A 23,199-nucleotide genomic window follows, 5' to 3' on the forward strand; every position below is an offset into this window, starting at 1 on the left:
TGAATCGTTGCTCAACTCTTAAATGACTTATCTACAATTAGGATGGAGATCATCAATGTTGGTAACCCTTCCACTCTTCCAAGCTGATAACATGTATCGAGCTCCTAAAGTAAAGCGACTCCTCGTTCAAAACTTAGAGAATTAGGTTACACGAAGAAGTCTCCTCATTTGAAATTCTAAATTATAAATGTAAAACCTATATGCTAATTATTTTTAAATCAAAGAACTAACAATTTATCCTCTATATTTAGGGAATTGAAACTTTTAAAAGAATAATTGTATCAACTTCATTTCAAAAGGCTTCATTAAATAGATCAAAGCAATTTCTCATCTCTCCAATTACATGATAGTTTTTCTCAAATACTATTGAAAATTAGCGTTGGGCTATTTAGAGCCAATTTTTAGAAGAAAAAGATATCCCAAAAGATTACTGTACTTATGTCAAGTGTTTTCTTCTTTTTCAATAAGTAGATAATAGAACTACGCTAAGCTAACCATTAAAAATATGTTCAAAACCATTTGTTCTTTGAAGCATTCTATTAAAAGTGAATTTTTGGCATGAATACAAGCCTTTTTTTTTCTTTAAAAAAAAAAAAGATAAATATCAAAACATTTTGGTGTAATATTTGCTTTTAGATGTTTATCATGCATTTTAAAAGTTTAAAGAAGAATGGTCTTTTTTTCTCTCTCAAAAATAGCAAGATAAACTAAAATGTGTACAAATATAGGATAAAAATCTATTCATTGATGTATGAAACTTTAAGGAAAAGCTTGAAGCCCTACTGAATGAACATAATCAAATCAAAGTGATCCATGAACTAGTTTGCTATAAGAAAACCTGAATTAAATTCAAAATATCCCTTCATCCAAACCACAAAATACTTAAAATAACAGGTCATCGTTAGATCTGTTGAATGGGTGGTAAAAATATTTCACAAAAAAGTTGGAAAGTAGATGGGGGAAGGGAGAGAGAATAGGTTCAAAACCACTCATAATAAGAGTGAAGAAATCTTCCAAAGACCTGAGAAAAAAGAAAAAGAAAGTTCATAGCACCTCTAAATTGAATTGAATAATCAACAGATTTGAGTCTTTTAAATAAAAATTGCAAATTTCAAGACTTGACTTTGAAAACACAAACACAAATTTGACTAAGCTCCCTTCCTTATAATTTACTTGGAGAATCATCAAAAATACTTGTGGTCTAATAACCTCAATACAAAATAACAAATTGAAGAACCAAAACTCCTAACAGAATTGACTTTCACAAATGTCTAAGCTGTTGAAGGATTCCTCTAAATTACATTCCCAATAAACCTCCCCTCCTTTTTGCCTCTTCCCTCATCAATCATATTAACTAACTTGAGGCTCAAACGACCTTTGTGACTTTTTATTAAGCAGCAATGTCGACCCAGAATGTCCCCCCCCCAAAACAAAGAATTTTTTTTCACCAGTGTTCTCAATATATTCTTCAAATGAGAGAATGTGGGAAATATTGGCTTCTCAACTTGGAAAATGATGGAAAGACCAGAAAAGAAGTCAATAACGCACCAGACCAGATATACATAACCTTCAGTGAATTTTCCCACAGCAAGAACGATCAGATTTTCCCTATAAGCCTCAAGATAGACATCTATTCTCAAGATTGCACAGCCAACCTCTGAAGATGCTCAAAGAATACTTGAAGGCTAACGTCGTCTGTAAATATGATATCTGACCCGGCTGCTATTTCTTGAGCATTGTTGTATGTTGCTGATGGATTCAACTTTGCCAATAAGAATCTAGCCTGCTCAGAAAAACGAGGTAATAAAACAAAGATGTGAACATTTAGCTTCAGATGAATGATAGGTAAGGATATCGTTCATTCATATTCACAATCATATGCATTTATCAAATAAAAACCAAACATCTACCAGCAGTTCTTTAAGAACAGATGAAAAACCCATTGCAGACTAGAAATCAGGATTTGTACCCACAAATTTCTTTCCTTATGTTTGATGCGTCACAAGTATCTATAGCCAGTTTGTATAATTAAAAAACACTATATGAGAAACTATCGGCAAGTTTTGGTTAAAGGAGGTTTTTTAAATATAGGAAAATGGATCAAACTGTTTACAAGTTATAGTAAAATTTTCTACATCCTGATAGAAGTCTATTATCTATTGTTGATAGATGGAAGATAAAAGTCGATTAGTGTCTATCAATGATAGAAATAGATAGAAGTATTATTAATAGATGCTGATAGAAGGATAGAAACTGATAGAAGTCCATCAGTGTTTTCTTTTCTTTTTTTTTTTTTTGCTATTCCTGTAAAAGGTTCGGCATTTTTTCTCTGTGAAAATTTCTCCATAAAAAATGAGACGGTAAAACTAAACAAGTTTATTGTAAAATGAAATAAAATAAAATAAAAGCAATCAAACAAAAGAAACCAAAAAGGCCTTGAACTTTCCTGTAGGAAACTTCAAAGCATATATGTGTAAGAACTGTAGAAAAACATTCAAGCTAAGCATCTAAAATTAAGTAGTCATGTTGTAAGTGCATTTTGAGAGAGGACTGCATAGGGTATTAAAAAGAGACAACATACAACCAGATGTATGATACTACTAGCAAACTGGACTAGAATCCTATACATCACAAGCACAAAATAATTTTTATAGCATTCAGGTTTTTTTGCGTAGCAATATGTGCTGTGAATACAGGCCAAAGCTGCAGATTAAGAGAAAAAGAAAATTAACCTGGGAACCATGCTGATCGCAGACAACCAAACGAGGAACTGGAAAACGCTCATGAATAATAATTTGGGCATCATCATGAGGAGCACTCAATAACTGTGCAAATGCCTGCGGAAAGATAGTTAGATTGATTAAATGGAACTAACAAATGACAGAAGTTGAGGAAATACAATTATCATTTTTTTAATTTATTGACTTAGAAAAAACGTCAGCAAGTAATATAGCCATAAATGGCAGAAGTTCCTAAAATAGCTAATTATAAAATTAAGCTTCATTGAAAAAATTAATTCATTAAACTTCAACTTTCAACAGCAGGAATTCAAGCAAGCACAAACTTGGTGTTCTGGTTGATTTTGGTATCCCATATTTCGCCACTGTGCTATTGTCATTCCATGAAATATGACAACACTGAAATAAGAATCTAGAAGGAGAATGCGATCAGCTGCAATGGAAGCAACATCTAACAATGCCGGTGCAGGGAGTGAATTGAATGAGTACGATATTAGTGATGGCTGAATCATCACAGCAGCATTTGTGATGTTTTCCCTATTTAACAACATCCTAAAATAGGCAGTTTCATCTGGACTGTTGTTAAAAACCTGCACATAGGATCGATCACAAGGATGTAAATCATATTGACATGACTAACTTCAAGCATGAGATCCTATAGATGTAAATACCTGTACAAATTGTGAACGCCTCAAGTTAAACATGAACTGAGGATACAAAGAAAAGCAAGGATTTAAAGTGAAGGAAGATGGATCATCTTTCCGGTAATCACCAAACTTAGAACAGAGGCGAATCAAGGATCGGTCCAACCACCGAATAGCATCGAACCCCTCCTGATAAGAGTAAAGTTTAACATTACTAAACTTATAAATTTGGAGATACAAATAGAACAAATGACCATTAAATCAGCAAGCAACAAAACCTAGTTAGCAGGATGCAATTTCATCCACATCTTGAAGAACTTATAGCTGAGTGCTATCAGAAGAGACATTTGAACACTTGAAATTTAGAAGATACTCAAAATTGACAGTTATTAAGGCTATAATACATGAAATTATTTGAATTCGACTATGTGAGAGAACAAAAGAATACATGGGCACACATAAAAACCAAGCCCACAGAAACTCATTAAAGAAAAGGGACCAACTAAGTAAGATGCAGCCTGAAGAGTAATTACAAAAAATCTTCAAAGTCAAAGCCCAAAGAGAAGAATGTAACCTCACCAAAGACCAAGCCTCGGGGGGTCTCTCTCTAGACCCTTAAACAAACTATTGTTTCTCTCACACCAAAGATCCCATAACAAAGTACACATCCCAGAACTCCATAAATTTGGCTATCATGCTATGATATTTAATCTAGTAAGACTATTTCTTTCAATTTCTTGTTTGTGACCCAACCTCATCCTCTTGACTAAACAATTTGCTTATTGATATGAAGTTCCTGCTTATATAAAAAATAATAATATTATAAATAAATGACAAACAAAAAAAGAAAATTAACATCCTAGGCGGATGTAACAAAACTTGCAGTGTCGTTTTGCAAATGATAGTTGATAGTAATTCCTGACAACGGTTTGTCCATTTCTCTTGTAACATAAAATTTTATCTTCAGTACCTTTCTAAAAGAAATAAATTTCATTAACAAAAAAGAGATGTAAGTTTACAAAGATATTATTCAGTTTTGAGTTAACATTATTAACTAAAGGATGTCTTGAGCAAGTTCCAGAGAGGTCAGGATACAGAAGAAATATTTTCCCGAAGGTTATACGGCCCCTTGAATTCTTCTTGAAATCCCTTTTCCATTTTCCTCTGACCAAACCTCTAAGTCTCACAAAATACCACTCCTGGGTTATATTTTTTTATAGGAAACCAAGCTTTATTAAGAAAGTGAAAGTATACAATGCAGAAAGTACAACCCCAACTACAAAAATGGACTCCTATCCAAAAGAATAACAAAACCATAATTAAAAAATGAATAGTGTAACTAACACCAACAAAGAGACTAAACCTAGCCATCTCCCAAACTTTCTCGCCCAACCTGTTTCCTTAACCCTTCCAAAAATTCATTGCTTTTTCGTTGTTATTTAATGAACCAGAGTGACAATGGGCTGAATATCAGTGGAACATGGCCACAAGGCCATTCCTAAAACTTCAATTGCTCCTCCACAGCAAAATACTCCACAAAATAGCAAAGAAATTGGCGGCCTTAAGTTGGGTCATTCCAGCTGTCCTTTTAAAATGGACTAACAAAGTGAAGTGTTCAAGCCCTCTATGTAACTAAGGCGTCTAGCATAACCCAAAGAATGCTGAAAAGGTCTAGAAGCTTGGGATAACTATCTTGGAAAGGAACAGAATGCTGAAAAGGTCTAGAAGCTTGGGACAACTATCTTGGAAAGGAACAAGAAAAGAATAAACTTTAGGTCCAATTAAACTCAAACAACAAAGCAACTAGGGAAAGGGTGTTTTAAGGATAATCTTTCCCAAATATTGCTCTTAATCACCCCTGATGACAGGTGCAGAATTCCAAGATAAAGATTTTGCTTCTTGGTTTGATGGATTGGAGCCCTTTTAAATATTTTGTCCTTAGGCTCCTTCCTTTCCTCTAGTGTTTGTTTTTTTTTTCTAAAAAAAAAGTTCATTTCCTTACCAAAGAAAATAATAATAAATAATAAATAAATTTGCACTCAAACATCCAAGAAGAGTAGTCCATAGGAAGACTTTCACCTCAAAAACAAATACCTGGTCGTCTCTTTAGGAGAGGATGGCAGTAGCAACTTTCTTAAAAAGGAATTAGCAAGTAAAGGCCCACGGGACTGAGTGTGTCCTTATAATCTATTTCACTGTAGTATCGGATGTCCCCGAAGAGACATTTATTTCACTGAAGTAAATAATCCTCTCACACACGCGCATAACAAAAAGAAAAGTAATTTCGTGGGCTGAGACAAATTTTCAGTTCCTCCCATTCATAACTAGCACCTGAATCCATGCAAGGATCACAAGTTCTGAAATGACAAATGCAAACTTCTCGAGTTCAATACCCCCTCATACTCCACAGTTAAATTCACTATCATTTTCTTTGGAACAGGCTAGACATAGATTTAACAAATTTAGGCTGGGGTGGCTCTCGAAAAGGAGAAAAAAGATTGTTTCATGAAGGTTCAACTAAATAAATGAAATATAGAATTTGAAAATACCTCCATCTCCATTTTCAATGAAGTTAATCTTGCCACAACAACTGCAGCAGCCTCTTGATCAAACCCTTGCACCAATTCCTGAAATCAATACCTCAAATATTTAGCTTTTGACCCAACATCGAGATAGAGAAAGAGAACCAAACAGAGAATTCATCTGTTTGTATTGGCTTCTCATTGTTCATGGAGAGAGAAAGAGACAAATAAAGAAAGTTAAGTGTGTGTGTGTGTGTGCGCATAATGCACTAGATAGGTTAGCAATTACACATTATAAACAAGGGCACATCAAACCAATATACAACCACTTCCGCATATTCTTTTTGAACCCACGCTGACTGATGAGTATTTTCCATGAATAGAAATGATGGTGTTCATTTGTACGTGCAAAATGCCAATTAATTGAATGTTAGAAGTAAAACCAAACAAACCACGATGACTCTACTCTTAAAAAGGTCAATGAAAAAAAACATTTCCACTAATATTTATCAATGAACTAATGGAATTAGTGCATTCAAAGTATATAATAATAAGGCCTTAGGGTCTAAGAATAAAAAAGAGTAGCATTCTAAAAGTCCACCTATTACCTAACCTAGACCTGACTATGCATAAATTACAAAATACAAACTTCATTACTTATCTTCGGAGCAAAATTTCGTGAAATCCAATCTTCCAATTACAGATCACTTTGATGTAATTGAATCATACAAAGCCAAAATTGAAAATGAAATAGATAATCCTGTTCCCACAAGTAATTCCCACAAACTATTTTTTCCTAGTAACTTGGGTTGAGGTTTCTTCAGACATGTACACAATGGAACTCCCTCATGAAGTTTAGCATGACAAGCAGAAAAGCAAGAAGTGAGATCCAAACTTCAAATATGAGAATGAAAAGCGCTCTCTCACCTCTGATTCTTGCAAGAAACAATTAAACATAGTAGTAAACATTAACTATTCTTTGGTTAACTTTTCTCCAATGAAATTTTAGTTGATTATCCCATTGGAAACACTAGCTATCAGAATTGTAGAAATACTGAAATAGAGTAACATTTATGAGCAGAAAATTTTCGAACAGTGTAAAATAAGAAACCTCCGAGCTAACAGCTGTGTCAATCCATCTTCTAGTGACAGTGGTAACCCGAAGCATTGACTGACCTTCAGGATCTTGATAACTGCAATCATGATAATAAATAGGTGCAACTATTTTACACAATACAACGACATAAGTAGCAATACCAGATACTAGTAAATCATCGCAATTGATAGCTTACCTAGTAAGAAACTGCAAATACAACTGTGGATTTGCAGTTCCTGGAGCACTTGACCTATCGCTTGATGAAAGATCAAAAAACACTGTCAAACAAGTGCTTTTGTCAAGGCCACACATTTTCCACATAGTAGTATTGCCCTCCCCAATAACAGTGTCAGCAACAGCAGGACCTTTCTGAATATATGCACAACAAGCAATCATTCCAGGCAGCGATGAGCAAATAGAAAATTTAATATCAAGAAGCAAAAGCCAAAAACAGTGCAAGAATACAACCTTCTCCAAAGATGTGCAAGGTCCAATTATGCCCTGAATCTTGATGTCCTTTGAACAATTGATCTCAAGGGTGCCACTGAAATGTAAAGGTAGGTATCACGTGACATGAAATGATATCCTCTAGGCTAATGGAGGTGGAAAAAATATAGTACAAGAATTAGATACATGTTTCCAAACGTTAATTATAGTTGTCCAAAGTAGATCCAGCAGATGGAGACACACCAGAAGCAACAGCCAAACAAACAATTCATACGACTAAATTTCTTTTTTATATATTCTCCCATCTTATCAATATCCATCATTCCTTCACTGCTCTTGCAAGAATGTACTCTTTAGTCTTTTGTTATGAAAAATGGGACTTCCATAAAGACAAAATTAAAGGATAAATGGGTATACAAAAAAGAGAAGCCCACAAGAAGGGAGTCAACCACAAGAAAGGGCTCTAGTCAAGTAAAATGAGGCCTAACAAATAATTACAGAAAAGCATGAAAACCAAGGCCCAAGGAGAAATACAAAATCTAACAAGGGACCAAACATGGCAGGAGGAACTCTCACTCCCCATAAAGATTTATCATTTCTCTCGCCCTACAGACCCCAATGCACAAACCCTAGCTTGCCACACGGTCTTTCTCACTAGCCAATTATGAAAAGTTCCTCAATCAATTCCATTCAACCTATAGGAAGCTAAAGACAAACACCTCAAAGAAACCATACCAAAAATCCCAAGCAAAGTCACTAACCCCAGAGGATATCAGTCACCTCCCTGCAAGAAATACAACAATGCAGCCTAAATGACTCTCTAGCTAAGTTTTGATCAAGGTGTTAAACTTTTTCATACAAAACCTACCACACAAAGAACTTGACCTTCACATAGGGAGATCTATCTCCCAACCACTCATCGTCCCATACCAAAGGAAACTCAGTCGAGATGACTTCCCCTGGGTTTTTGGAAGTGCCTTTGGTCCCATCGGTCCACTCACCTTACATGAGTACATATTATTTGCATTGTCATACAAATTTAGATCATACCAAATAATTTGTGCAATAGCCCACTTTGAATAGACAATATAATTTGTGGGTTTTATACATTATTCCTACTGGGTTAGTGTTAACTCAATGTTCCTTTTTTTCTTTTTGCTCATCCATATTTTTCACCAAGATTCTAAAATTATATCCAAACATCCAACTTACAACTCAAAGAAAGCAGGAGCTCTAGCTACGCAAGCTAGATTACTAAAAAAATAAACATAAGGATTGCAAATCTTCATCCAATTGAAAATAAAGAAAGTGCAATGGCACTTTATGGGGTGTTGAAATATGAAATTAGAATGACAATAACACGCAATTTTAGTCAACCATAAAAACCCATAATTGAACTCTTTATTTAATACTTCCTTTCAGCTTTTGATTTTTTTTTCTTTTCTTTCTTTTCTTTTTTTCTTTTTTTCTTTTTTTTTTTGGTAATTAACCATTGCTCTTGTTATTAAAAGTAGGCGTGCATGTGTAGTGGATGGATTGTTCCTATGAACAAAAATGTTAGATTTATGCCTTGCCTCTTTCGACATTACCAACAGGTCGAGTCAAGGTTGTTGGCAATGACAAAAACATGGGCTATGTGGAATGGAACAAGGCATAAATCTAACATTTATGACCTAAGATAACATGCAAAAACTAAAACATGGGCTATGTGGAATGGAAGAAACCCCACAATATATTTATAATTATGCACTCACTTAAAGCAAAGACCAAGAGAGTGCTCTCCTTCCTCAAACACACGCTTGAAAGAGTCCTTAAATACAGAATGTCCGAAACTTTCTGCTAGAACAACAAGGCCACCAGTTTTTTCTACTGCCACTTTCATTTCCGCAACACCAACCTATATGTTTAAAAATTCCAATGAATGAAGCATGATCATTGACAGCTACTAAAAGTTAACATAAATGTAATATTATTACAACAAAGTGATTGCATCGCTATCATAGAAACTTAGCCCAACATATTAAAATCTTGTCTATTTAAATACAAAGTGATTGCATCGCTATCATAGAAACTTAGCCCAGCATATTAAAATCTTGTCTATTTAAATCTCTATTCAAATCAAATAATTGTTATGCGACACCAGTTTTACTTCATACCATTAAAAAAGAATTGAATCTTGATGTTCAAATCTTATATGGATTGATTCTATTTAGCTTCAAGTGCTTTTACCTTATGGAACAGTAGACACAAATACTTCGTAAGATGAACTAGGGTAAACAAAATAAGAAACTAATGAACTCATCAGCAATCAGTGTTGAAGATCCGGATGTCCATATATCAGGATATCATTGTGTTGGAAGTTTTGAGCAAATAAACAGAATATCAAAATTCCTTAAGTTAGGCCTCCTTGCCTGAATCATTGTAACTTAAATATGCTACATGAAAATCATGACAACTACGAAAACTTTTTTTTTATAATTTTATGAAAGACAAACTTTCATCAAGAAAAAACACTAGAGTCAACTCAACCTAAATCTACAGCTCTAGGTAAGAAACAAGTTAGGATTCTAATTCTCATGTTGTTTAATACAAAGATTTTCTTGATAGAATTATAAGAAACCAACCTAATGTTACTTTTGTTGCAAATTGCTGAATTTATATTAAAAGAAGACAGATTCCATTTGATGTATATTATATACCAACCTGATCAAGTGCTGATGCAAAAAGATCCAAGACATGGCCTTGGCCAACCAGTTGTTTTGCAAGACTTTCATAGAATTTTACTGCTTTTTTAAAGTAAGGAGCTGCATCCTTATCAAGGTCTTTATGAGAACGCACTGGATCTGATAGATCTTTAGACACAATCTGTAAATGTTCAATCCAATAAACCAAGCATCAGCAATTATAAGTATGAAAGGAATAACAACAATATTGACCATATTTCAATTTTCAATTCTAACTACACAATTGTGCCAGTGAATATTGCATCTAGAACGAAGTCCATGTGAAAGAGAGTAGTTCCCTTCCTCACTCACGTAATTAGATGCAATCATATCTTTTGAATACTTGGGTTGCTGATACACCACAATTGATTATAGAAGCAATCGGGGTAAAGTGATATAATAAATTATGACAACACAAGTAATTACGTGTACCAGTCAAATATGTCAAATATTGTTACAAAATTTTACAGCAGTTATCTAAGTATATGGCCAAATCCTAGTGAAAGTGACAACTTATTACAAACACCAAGAAAGAAAAGGGAGGGGAAAGAAAAAGAAGGAGAAACTAAGTTGGATATTAAAAAGAAAAAGAAAAAGAAAAAGAAAAGCTGTATCATAGTCAAATTAGCCGATGCTAACCTATGCCTTAAGAATGAGTGAGAATATATCTAAAAAGAGGAAGTAAAAACAAAAGATAAAATAGACGCAGTGATGATATCTGGCACTTCTGGTGCAGTTTCCATAAGCTCTCGCACCTAAATCCACACCTTCTGTAAGCCAACTTCGTTGAGTTATGCAAAAGAGGCTTTGAATTGCATTGTTGTAGTCAATGCACGTGACCACAATTTTTAGTGTATGGAACATCTGGATCCAACTTCCAAACTTCCTTGCATATATTTTCTTACACTACATAAATGTATTGATACACCTGTTTCTTATCCAAAAAAAAAAGTATTGATACATACCGACCAAAGCAAAATGAAGGAATGGTTCCAATAGAGAGAGAAAATAACCACCATCCCATAGAATTATCAAACAATTGATTCCAAGGGCATACAAACAATTGATTTCAAGGGCATACAAACAATTGATTCCAACGGATTCCAAGGCCCAACAAACGACACCTTTCATTGAAAAAAAATGAATGAATCCAAAGGCATACAAAAAAAAAAAAAAAAACCAGCCCAACAAAGCAACCCTATTAAAAGAAGGGGACCAACTAAGTAAAATGTTTCCTATGGAAGGATTACAAAAGCTCTTCGAAATCGAAGCCCAAAGAGACACGTGAAATCTAACCAAAGACCAAATCTCAATATGTACCCTCTCCCTACCCCGGAACACACTATCGTTCCTCTCAACCCCAAATATCCCACAAAACCAGGCACACCCCAGCAAGCCATAAAAAAAAACCCTTATCACTAAAGCACGGATGGAGGAGAAACTCCTCAATCATCACTTTGACACTTCGCATCCCTACAAAGCTAATACCGAACTCTCAGAGGAAAGAGCTCCACACAGCACGAGCATACCGGCAATCACAAAAGAGATGATAAGATCTTCCAACAAATCAAGCCACAGAAGGCCCAACAAGCAAAGTTCTCCTCCTAACAAGCCTATCAACGGTGTTAACCTAACCAAGCAAAACTTGTCAAATAAAGAACCTCACCTTCTTAAGAACCTTAGTCCTCTAGACCACATCAAAAACCGACCCCATACAAGGGTCGGATCCAACAACATATTAAACAAAGATTAACAAGTAGAACCCCAACTAGGATTAGGGTTCCAAACACGAACATCCCTTCTCCCCTTCTGAAACAACACCCCTCAAGCAAGGAAAGAAGAGATGCCACCTCCGTCCTTTCCCTATTGGTCAAATTACTACGGAAGCCAAAAGAAAAGGACAAAGTAATCCGACCCAACCAGAATATCCGAGATCATACAATTTTTGGAAGAGTATAAATGATAAATGTGCGAAAATACAGAACAAAGGGTATTCTCCCCCACCCACTTGATTTGGCACTAAAAATATTGGCCGAAAAAGGCCTATATGTTATTCTGTAATCCGTACTAATAAATTGGCTTGAACCAATGCAGATAAGAATTTGAGGAAGAAAACACAAGTCAACGTCGTAAAATGACCAAAATGACACATAGAATGCTATCAAAAGAAATGGCAAGTTCAAAATCAAGTGCAATGAAAAGTTAATAAACAAACCAAAATGAACCGCCACCACGTAATTCTAAACCTCTGTACAAACTTCTAACATACAAAAAATCAAGTAACTTACAAAAATTATTCTTAGCATAAATGTGATCTAGAATTCTAGCACAAATCATAATTTATAATTCAGAAGAACAAAGGCGAGGAAAAGAAATTCTCTTCTTCTTTTTTCTTAGTTACCGTGCCAGGCCCTTCTGTGCATGGTCCCCCAACCAAAGCAATAATTCGAGCACCAGTTCCAGGCAAACAAGCTCCAAGCAAACTTGCTGCAACACTTAATGCCACTCCAGTGCACCGAGATGACCGATTACCAGGAGAAACAGGCCATTGATCCGTTTGAAGTTCATCCAACAACTAGAATTCATAAAAAATATAACCGACTTCAAAAATTGCTCTATCCAATGTGATATTTAACAACCAAAAAATGAACAGAAACGAAACACCAAATGAAACCTACCGAATTGAGAGTATACTCGCATTCAGAAGCAGGCAACAAAAAACGTGTAACACCCGAATTAGGGAATCCATTCTGGACCCCCTTTTGATAAGCTCCAGCAACTCTCCGCGCTCCAACCCCAAGACCCAATTGTTCCAAAACCTGATCCTTAGAAACCTCCTTCGTACCCCGAAACACATACACCTTAGACATATCAGAGAATCCCAATTCATGAACCTGAACCTGAGTCCCAAACGATACAAATCCAACAAGCGCATTATCAGGCAACAACCCGATCGCCCTCTTAAGCTCCGATTTCACAAACCCCAATTCTTCCTCGATCATGCAAGTATCAAGCAGAAAAAGGAAAACCGGGGAGGGATTCGCCTGTTGGGAAGAATCCAGAGCAGGATTAGGATGAGTGGATTGAGGAAGAGCATATTGAACAGTGGTATACTGAGGATAAAGCTCGCCAGGCAGATGGGTCTCAGAGATCATGGCATAATGAGGAGGAAAATGACACCGCTGATAACAGAAAGGACAGATCCAAATCTTAGCGGTGAAGTCGACACGAGAAAACGGGTTAAGAACGGCGGAGCAGGATTTGCAACGGAGAGGCGCATATGGAAGAGTAGGGATCTCAGGGTGATGACGGATCGGAGCGATCGACGCAGCGAGTGGAACAACGCACTTGCTGGCTTCAACCTTGGTACGTGGCCAAACATTCCATGACATACGAACTCCATCGATTCCTTCGGGATCTGCGTTCGCCATTTCTGACATTGTGAATTGAGAAACAGAATTGGAAAATTGTTGATTTTTTGGAATGGGAAGTGGGGTTTTCCCGCTAGTGGAGAAATTGGGTATTGGAAAGTGAGATTGGAAAGAGAGAAAAACGAGAGAAAAAAGGGAATTGAGGCGACCCCTGAGAAATTGCAGAGAAGGGGTCACCGCAGGTTGAAGAAGAAGAGAAAGAGGGAAATTGGAGAAGAGGGGTTGAGATTGAGAGAGATTTGGTGGGCAAAGTCACCTTTGGTCTAACTTTGTGAAATGCGCCAAATAAGCTTAAACGCAAGCATTTATTAGAAACTTCCTTTTATTTCTTTTTGCACATTTGTGACTACAAATTTCCCTAACCTACCACTTTTGCAAACACAACCATCCTTGTCTCGAAACATCAATTATCATTTTAGAGAGTTAATTAGTTTGATCGTTTACGACTCTATTTGTTTGAAAGAAGGGAATGGATTGAATTTGTAATTTTAAACCTATGTTTGAATTGAGCTTTTTGAATCCAAGTTGTAATATCAAATTCATTTTTCCACCATTTTTAACTTGCCCTTATTTTCCACTGTTTTGATGTTTCATGATCTCTTTTTCGTTCCACTCTTGATTCCCTACCTATGCACTTTGTATAATACTAAGTACATTCTAGTCTCTCCATCATCGAAAGTTTTAGTGAAACTTACTTGTCGATTAATGGCAAGAATAGTGAAACTTACTTAGCAAGAATATTAAAATTTAAATAAGAAATTTTGGAACCAATTTGTCACATCCTTTACTAAAATTGCACATTAACTAAAAATTGACATATATCATAAATTAAACAATTTTAATGATGGATACAATTGAATCAAATTAGTTATCTTTATTCAATTAAATATTATTCAATTCTTCAAACATGTGATTGACCAGACCAAACTCAAGTCCATAAAAGAAACTATAAAATATATGAGTTCTCTTCTTTTATGGATTTGGAAATTTTTTACTACAAGACGGCTAGACAATACACCTAATAGGAGTGGTATATTGATTTGGATTGCAAAGACAAGCTACATATATTTGGAGTGAAGATGGACAAGCTCACATATCTCGAGTGAAGATGTACGCCTACATCCAAGGTATGCCCCGGAACTTATCTATATTTTATAGGAATAAAATCGTTTGCCATGATATGGAGCTGAGTATCGCCAATACAGGAGTAAAAGATTTATTGGTTCAAAGAATGAGGGGTGACAATAAAATTACAAATAGTATCATAAACGACTATGGTTGTTCAATACACTCCATTGAAATATTTATATGTAAAAGAAAAGAAACAAACCTTGAAAGAAATCATGATGACGCCCAATTCATCCATTTCCTGACTCTGATGTTGGAGCAATTGATAGAGAAACAACTTATTCGGTTGCTATAAAGTAAACGACTAGAGCAAGCACGAAAAGTAAATGATCCTAACTAGTACAAGTATCATCAGGTCATTAGTCACCGATTGAAAAGTGTTTCGCATTGAAGGAGCCGATTCTAAAATCGGCTCGTGAAAATAAGATTGAGCTGGATATTGATGAAGTAACTCAAAAGAATCATGTTGCTAGATATTGATGAACTAGTTCAAATGAATCATGTTGCAATCAAGATCCTTCAAGTGCTGCTATATGAGCAAAAGGAAAGTTTGATTCAATTTAGGACTTTCGAACCTATACTTGTTCGATTCCAACAAAAAATCACAACTACGAACTCTCAAAACAAAATCAAAATTTGGGTTTTGTTAATGTTTCTTAAAATTTAAATTTACAAAAGTTTAGAAGTTTCTCCAAATCAAATTATGAGGCTTTGTTTATGATTCTTCAAATTCGAGTTCAAAAATTTCATAAAGGCTCATTCAAATGCAAGGTTGAAGACTTCACCAATGTCCCACCCACTTTGAGAATTGTACTGTTACTTTTACACGTACAAGATTGAAGATTTCATCTATGCATCCTTATATTCAAGCTCGAAGGCTTCATCAACACTTTCTCATATTCATATATGCATTCTCATGTTTAAATTCAAAATTTTTGTCTTTTTAAAGAAAAAAAAACTTCATAAAAAAAAAAAACTCTACCTCATTTATAATATGTTCTAGCTTTGAGAGGATGTCGATAGTGCAGCTCTGCCTTTGCTAAGATGACGTCGATGGTACAACTTTGCCTCCATCTCTCCAAACGATGAAGATATCGTATGACAAATGATAGATCGTCCGCCAATAGAAGTTGCCTCTCCAAACGACAAAGATGTCTGACTCCTACTAAGACAGCAAATGCCGGATCATCCCCAAAAGAAATACAGAAAGTAAAAAAAAAAAAAATAGAAAAAAAGAACAAAAATAAGTTTTTTCTTTCATACGTTCTCCTTATGAGGAAAAGAATAAGCATGAGTATATTTATAAGACTAACAAGTACATTTCCTAATAGCATTTGGAATGATTTTAAATTTTTTTAAATAATAAAATAAAATTATTTTGGAATAAAATTCACTTTGGAAATATTTAAACATATTTTAATTTTTTAATTTTTTAAATAAAATTAAAATTCAATTATCTTATGTTATTTTATTTTGGAATAAAATATCGAATTTCACTGTTTAAGATAATTAAGCATATTTAAATATTTTAAAATTTAAATTTTATCCCCAAATTAGAATTAAAATTTATATTTATCTCCATTTTTATCTTAAATTTAAATTGGAGTCATAAATCTAATTTTGTTTGGGTATGTCAAAATTAAATTTGGTTATTGTATCCCAAAATTAAAACTGGTCATTCAAAATTCTTATGCATACAAATTAGGTATTGTAGAAATGGTTCCAAATTTTATCAAAAAAAAATCATCAAATTTAAATTTTTAAATCAAACCCATGTACTAAATTCATAATTTGATTAATTTGATATGTCACAAAAAAACTTTATATTTGAACTTTAAATTTATCTTTTCTGAGATTCACCTACTTGTGCATAAATCTAAAAAAAAATGGGGCATTTGTTGAATAAGAAATTTTGGAACCAATAAAAAATTTACCCGTCGTTTACTAAAATAATTGCATTTCAAATTACATCAAATCTAAAGACAAATTGGTCAATTCTAATGATGTCACACAATTAGATCAAATTAATTATCTTTATTCAATTAAATATTATTTACTCTGCCTAATATCCAATTGGGCCAAAAAAAATAAGTTCAAAGATAAATATGACCAAAATCCATGTGATCGAGTTCATGCTTCTGGTTGACTAGGGTCAAGTAAAAGCTCACTAGGGAACCCTACAAATAGTGGAGTTCTTTTGGGTTGGAAAATTTTGACTCTAGAAGGTTTAGGAATTCTCCAAAAGAGCTAAAAGATTCTCCATCTCCTGAAGTCGACCACCTTCGAAGATACAATCTTTCTTTCAATACTCTAAATTCTCTCCTTTTTTCTCAAATCAAGCGTAAGCATCCAATCGAAATAGGACCAGAGGATCAAAATCTAAATATCGAACCACATCTTATCAAAACACTTATTAAAATAATTCACATGCGTGATTCATAAGAAATCTTTGTTAATTTGTGTATATGTTAATGTTACTTTTTTTTTTTTTTGTTGGGAATAGAAAATAAAAGATATTTTAACCTACTACTCAATAGGGATATAGATTTGACATTGGAGAATTTATTAATGTGTAATTAATAAAGTTATGTTTGCTTGCGACTAGTATAAGGTATTGTTTTGCTAGTCTCCCTTTTCTCATTCCTTGTGTTGTTTTAAGAAATTAGTAAAAAAGATTTAAGAGGACGTAGGAGTAGGGAAGGGTTCTAATGGCTAAAATATCTTCACACCCAATATCAACTTTTCTTTCCATGGAAATTTTAAAGGAAAAAGGTTACACAGGAGAAAAAGATGGGTTGGACAAATGTAGGGTTAAGTTCATCTCTACAAGGAATTCATTGACTCATACATCTTAATATACAACCTCAAGGTTTCTTTTTGTACAAATTTTTAATATTTTTTATATAATATTGATTTTAAGTTTGATGGATTCGATTAATTGATGTTATTTTAATGTATACAAATTATTTTTTTTTACTATTTTTTCTTAATCAATTAAATAAATATACAAAAGTTGGAAAAATTTAAAGGAGAAAATATAAAAATAAAAGAAAAATAAACAGTTTAGGAAGATTTGGGTACAAATGACCCAAATTCTTGGAATGCCTAAAAAGAAAATGTTTTCTAAAAATAGACTAATATCGTAGTAAAACAAATTGTTTGACAAACTCATTTTCAAAAATATTTTATATACAAGTATGTTTAATTTAAAATTATTTCTATCAATATCAAATATAAAACAACTTGCCAATGGCCATTTCGATAGCAAATATTCTTGTGGAGTTAGTGTTTATGAAATTGGCGAGGAATCCTCGATTTGATTGGGTTTGGGGACACAAATATGATCATCAAACCAGGGATAACGAGGATATTTCCGACTTGAGTCGAATATATATGTATATATTTATTATGATATAACTATTAATTTAGTAAATGGAACAAGAATTAGCTCATAGACTCAAATCTCTCTTTACTTCATTTAATTCACTTTTTAGACTCTCGTGCCTCATCTTTCTGATTCATCGTCTCCTTCTCATCTCCCGGACTCTTCACGCCTTGTATCGACCTCTCATCTCCAATATTCGTTGTCTCCGACTCGACTTCTCAATCCCCGACATTCAACATTAAGAATGAGAAAGAAAAAAAAAACAATATTACCCTACAACCTAGCTAATATCAATTAAGTCCCTCTAAATAAAAATGATTTGATCCATGGGTTGGTTGTAAATTTTTTTTTATCCAAATCTAGAAAACACAAGTGTTTCTTTTAAAATTTTAAACTCGGAAAAGAACGAAAAGTATCTTATTTTGCTATTGACAGTACTTTTTTTTTCTCTCTCATTTTCTTTCCATATTTATTTAATTACACCGTATTGACCGAATCCATTTATAATTTATTCGTGAAAAGAGAAGAGATTTGAATTTTATTAAATGTTAATTAATAGTTAAGTATTACCGATATAATTAATTTAATATTAATTCGTAACTTAAAGTTTGAAATTAGATTAGGTCATTCTTGAAAAAGAAAAAAAACGAAAAGAAGTCGGTACCATAAAAAACGAGAGATTTTTGGTTCTGGAACAATCGTGAACTCGCCAGATCGACAGAACTCTCTAGACACTCATCTTCATCCATCGCTATAAAATCCATTTCCCGTTTATCCACACTTCGAGAATCGATCGCCATTGACATAATTCGCTATTTGTTTTTTCTTGCTTGTTTCGCATACTCTATTCGTCTGTCTCTCTCATTCTTCATTTCTTTCTGATTCTTTCCCGCCATGGAGGACGATTTCGAGTTCCCATCTGCAAGCAATGTTGATGAGGAAATGGGGTTGCCTGAGGACGAAGCTGAGAGCCCAGTTCTGAAGGTTGGCGAAGAGAAGGAAATTGGGAAGAATGGGTTGAAGAAGAAACTTGTTAAAGAAGGTGAAGGATGGGAAACTCCCGACACTGGTGACGAGGTTGAAGGTAAACTCATGATTTTTAGTTTTATTTTTAGGTCTTTGAATATATGGGGATTTCTGTGTTGAACGTTACTGAATCTTTGTTTCTGTGCAGTGCATTATACGGGAACCCTTATTGATGGCGCTCAATTTGATTCGAGCCGTGACCGAGGAACGCCTTTCAAGTTCAAGCTCGGGGAAGGTAATTTCGTTTGTAATTTGATGTTCATCTGATGGTTGTAAATGCATGCAATTTGCTTTCTGCGACACAATCCTCTGTTAGACTATTAGTTTTACATTCTGGTTACTTGAACCATTCTGGTTAGATGAACTAGAATACAAAGTTTGGTCCAGCGCTATATTTATTGGGCTTTTGTTGATCTTTCGTAGTCCATGGTCGTTTCTGGTTGTTCTTCCATTTTGTTCTCTTTATGTAGTGGTCTTTTAGCTTGTTTGTTTGAAGTGGATTCAAATTTGCTAGGGATTATATTATCAATTTGCGAGTATGAATATCTTGGATACGAAAGATTGATCCAGCGGCATATTTGTTGGAATTTTGTCGATCATTCTTAGTCCGTGGTCATTTCTAGTTGATCTTGCATTTTGTTTTTGGTTCAGTGGTCATTTAGCTCATATAATGTTATCTATTTCCATCAGGCCAAGTGATTAAAGGGTGGGATGAAGGTATCAGAACAATGAAAAAGGGTGAAAATGCAATTTTCACGATACCCCCGGAATTGGCCTATGGAGAGTCCGGCTCTCCTCCAACAATTCCACCGAATGCAACTCTTCAATTTGACGTTGAGCTACTTTCATGGCATAGTGTCAAAGACATCTGTCAAGATGGAGGAATCTTGAAAAAAATCCTTGTTAAAGGAGATGGTTGGGAAAAGCCGAAGGATCTAGACGAAGTTTGGGGTGGGTTATCCATTTCAATTTACTTTTTTTTGCCTTCTCGTATGGATGGAACTTTTTAAGTATTTCCAAACTAAATGTGTGATCTTTACAGTTCGTTATGAGGCTCGTCTTGAAAATGGTACATTGATCTCAAAGTCTGATGGGGTCGAATTCACAGTTGAAAAGGGTAGGTTACTCATTGCAATTGAAATCTTGTTGTTATCTTAAATTTGAGGGGTGTCTGAATTTCTTGCTCGGCTTATGTAGGGTACTTCTGCCCTGCCTTGGCGACTGCTGTGAAGACGATGAAAAAGGGGGAGAAAGCTTTGTTGACTGTTAGACCACAATGTGAGTGAAGTGGCACATTCTCTTCTCTCGGGTTCTTTTATGAGTTGAATCCATGGATGTGTTGATTCTTACTTATTATTCTATCATTTAATAGATGGATTTGGGGAGTCTGGTAGGCCTGTAGATGGAGAAGAAGGTGCTGTGCCTCCAAATGGTACACTTCAAATAACCCTTCAATTGGATTCTTGGAAAACTGTTACAGAGATCACAAAGGATAAGAAGGTATTGAAGAAGACCCAGAAGGAGGGAGAAGGATATGAACAGCCAAATGAGGGAGCAGTGGTGCAAGGTGATATAACTGTACTTCAGTTGTTCGGTAACTACTAACTATTCGAATTGTAATTTGACTTGGTAGCTAACTACATTGAGCTTCTATTCTTGCCAGTGAAACTTACTGGTAAACTGGCTGATGGGACGATTTTTACTAAAAAGGGTGATGATGAGAAACCGTTTGAGTTTAAAATTGATGAAGGTATGTTGATGTCGGTGATGTCTTTTGACCGTGGAATGATTTATATCATTATGTTTTTACTAATTGAGCTTTAATTTGGAATGTGGAACAGAACAAGTCGTTGAAGGACTTGATTTGGCTGTGAGAAAGATGAAGAAGGGAGAAATTGCATCGGTGACGATCCATCCACAATATGCTTTTGGATCTTCTGATTCATCACAAGATCTAGCTGTGGTTCCTGCAAATTCAATTGTACATTACGAAGTTGAGCTGGTTTCATTCGTCAAAGTATGTCTGAAATATCTATTTGTTGTTAAGTTTCTCACAGGAGAACGTTCCATCAAACTAATACCAACTTTTCTTTTTGCAGGAAAAAGAATCTTGGGACTTGAACAAAGCAGAAGAGAAAATAGAAGCAGCAGGTAAAAAGAAGGAAGAGGGAAACGTTCTATTCAAAGCTGGAAAATATGAGAGAGCATCAAGAAGATATGAAAAGGTATTTTGAAGTTCAACTGAAGTTCAAAGTTGTTACGAACTCTAAGAACAGATTGGTTAACATTTTTGTTCATCATCCAACCGTTTGATAGGCTGTTCGCTACATTGAATATGATACTTCCTTCAGTGATGAGGAGAAGCAACAGAGCAAGGCACTAAAGATTTCATGCAACCTCAACAATGCTGCTTGCAAATTGAAAGTCAAAGACTACAAACAAGCAGAGAAGCTTTGTACAAAGGTTCGCTTTGCGATACTTTCACCTTAACTATGTTGATATAACGATATTATAGGATTTGGTTAGTGGTCTAATATATACGGCTAATTTCTCCCAATCAACAGGTGTTGGAACTTGACAGTAGGAACGTGAAAGCTTTATATAGAAGGGCTCAAGCATATATTCAACTTGTTGATCTTGATCTTGCTGAGCAAGATATCAAGAAAGCCCTTGAGATTGACCCAGATAACAGGTAGCTCGTCTTTAATTGATTCTGCCTTTAAATTTGGGTCCAACACAAATTATTTTTTCAAGAGTCTTTCAAACGTGTCTTTAGGTGTTTGAAATTAATAATAAGTAAATACAAATTTGACCAGACTTCACCCGGTTTGGAGTGTTAGTGTTTCGTAGGTTGAGTAACATGTACTCAGTATAAATATCTTGAGTCAAAGTTTAACAGTTTAACCATAGCAGAACATGTTTTAGTTATGTTAGTGCTCACGTGTGTGCATCATTAACCTTGTTAATGCAGGGATGTGAAGATTGAATACAGGCAACTGAAAGAGAAAGTGAAGGAATACAACAAGAGAGATGCACAGTTTTATGGTAACATTTTTGCAAAAATGAACAAGTTGGAACATGCTAAGTCTGCTGTAAGTTACAAAACCAAATAGCTAATTTCTCAATTTTATTTTATTCTGAAATGAACCCTTTGGAAGTAAGACGTTGTAATTATGGGATTTGCAGAATTCAGGTGGAAAGCAAGAGGGAGTACCAATGACCATTGATAGCAAAGCTTAATGGCCAATAGATTTTGATACTTTAGCTGTCATAGCATCAAACTATGCATTAACGAAATGTAATGTTGTCGTCATGTTTTGGAGAATGTATATTGTCGCATACTCTTTGTATAAAATAAGTCGGGTGTTTTGAAGGGTGTTCTTGTATTGCTTTGTTTGCATTCTCCTTTCATACAAGGGAAGATAATATAAAAATCTCCTTTTATTTTTATTTTATTTTAGTATGCTTCCTTTTATCCATGGATTTGGAACTTTCCCTCGGGAACTTTCCATCAAATTGACGAGCTTCTAGTGCCAAAGTATGCCAAAGTGCTAACACATTTATTGGTCCAAGATGTAGCGAGTTCTTTAGTTATTTATTACTCTACTTAAATATAATAAGTTTAGGTTAAATTCACATAAAAAAAGTTTAGGTTAAATTCACAGTCAAGTTTGATTTTACTTTAATCATTGGAACATGAATGTATATGAGGAAATAATATTTTGCAACATCACGTTAGCTTATTGAATATGTTGGGAAGTCTGTAACCTTTTCCTTGGTTGTACGTTTATTTAGGGACCTTTGTTATTTTGTTTGAAAATTTATGACTGATTCTTATATCTTAATTTAACTAAATTTTGGTTGAGATACATATATACTTGAATTGATTGTTGGGTCTTAATTTTGGTTGATACACATATATGCTTGAATTGAATTTTCGATCATGTACACTTGAAGAATATAGTAGGAAATTAAATTGAAGCAATTTAAAGAGAAACAAAAAGTTCAGTTTCTCAATCAAATTTAGTTTTAGTTTACAAAGGAGTTGGGGGAGAAACT

The 23,199-nt window shown here is 34.5% G+C and overlaps 2 protein-coding genes across 3 annotated transcripts; one reads left to right on the forward strand and one right to left on the reverse strand.

Moving 5' to 3' along the window:
* Window positions 1–810: 810 nt before the first annotated feature.
* On the reverse strand, window positions 811–13,889 carry LOC103483950 (protein transport protein SEC23). 2 transcript variants are annotated; one of them, XR_001761907.2, is made up of 13 exons: window positions 12,849–13,889; window positions 12,572–12,745; window positions 10,151–10,312; window positions 9,202–9,344; window positions 7,469–7,544; window positions 7,197–7,369; window positions 7,016–7,097; window positions 5,932–6,009; window positions 3,410–3,571; window positions 3,065–3,328; window positions 2,733–2,837; window positions 1,549–1,783; window positions 811–1,021 (listed from the first exon to the last, which is right to left on the reverse strand). XR_001761907.2 is itself a non-coding variant. In XM_008440822.3 (12 exons), the coding sequence occupies exons 1-12, from the start codon at window positions 13,608–13,610 to the stop codon at window positions 1,637–1,639; spliced, it is 2,328 nt and encodes a 775-aa protein (XP_008439044.1). In that variant the 5' UTR covers window positions 13,611–13,889; the 3' UTR covers window positions 1,030–1,636. The 2 variants fall into 2 exon arrangements, 1 of the variants encoding a protein (XP_008439044.1); XM_008440822.3 differs by lacking the exon at window positions 811–1,021 and having other exon boundaries at window positions 1,030–1,783.
* A 4,873-nt stretch (window positions 13,890–18,762) lies between these two features.
* Window positions 18,763–22,588, forward strand: LOC103483953 (70 kDa peptidyl-prolyl isomerase-like). Its single transcript, XM_008440830.2, has 13 exons — window positions 18,763–19,198; window positions 19,289–19,375; window positions 19,831–20,091; window positions 20,183–20,257; window positions 20,338–20,418; window positions 20,513–20,707; window positions 20,804–20,890; window positions 20,982–21,157; window positions 21,240–21,365; window positions 21,457–21,603; window positions 21,705–21,832; window positions 22,112–22,232; window positions 22,327–22,588. The coding sequence occupies exons 1-13, from the start codon at window positions 19,009–19,011 to the stop codon at window positions 22,378–22,380; spliced, it is 1,728 nt and encodes a 575-aa protein (XP_008439052.2). The 5' UTR covers window positions 18,763–19,008; the 3' UTR covers window positions 22,381–22,588.
* Window positions 22,589–23,199: the final 611 nt, after the last annotated feature.

This window comes from Cucumis melo, chromosome 6, assembly GCF_025177605.1.
Source record: "Cucumis melo cultivar AY chromosome 6, USDA_Cmelo_AY_1.0, whole genome shotgun sequence".
NCBI classification, from domain to species: Eukaryota; Viridiplantae; Streptophyta; class Magnoliopsida; order Cucurbitales; family Cucurbitaceae; genus Cucumis; species Cucumis melo.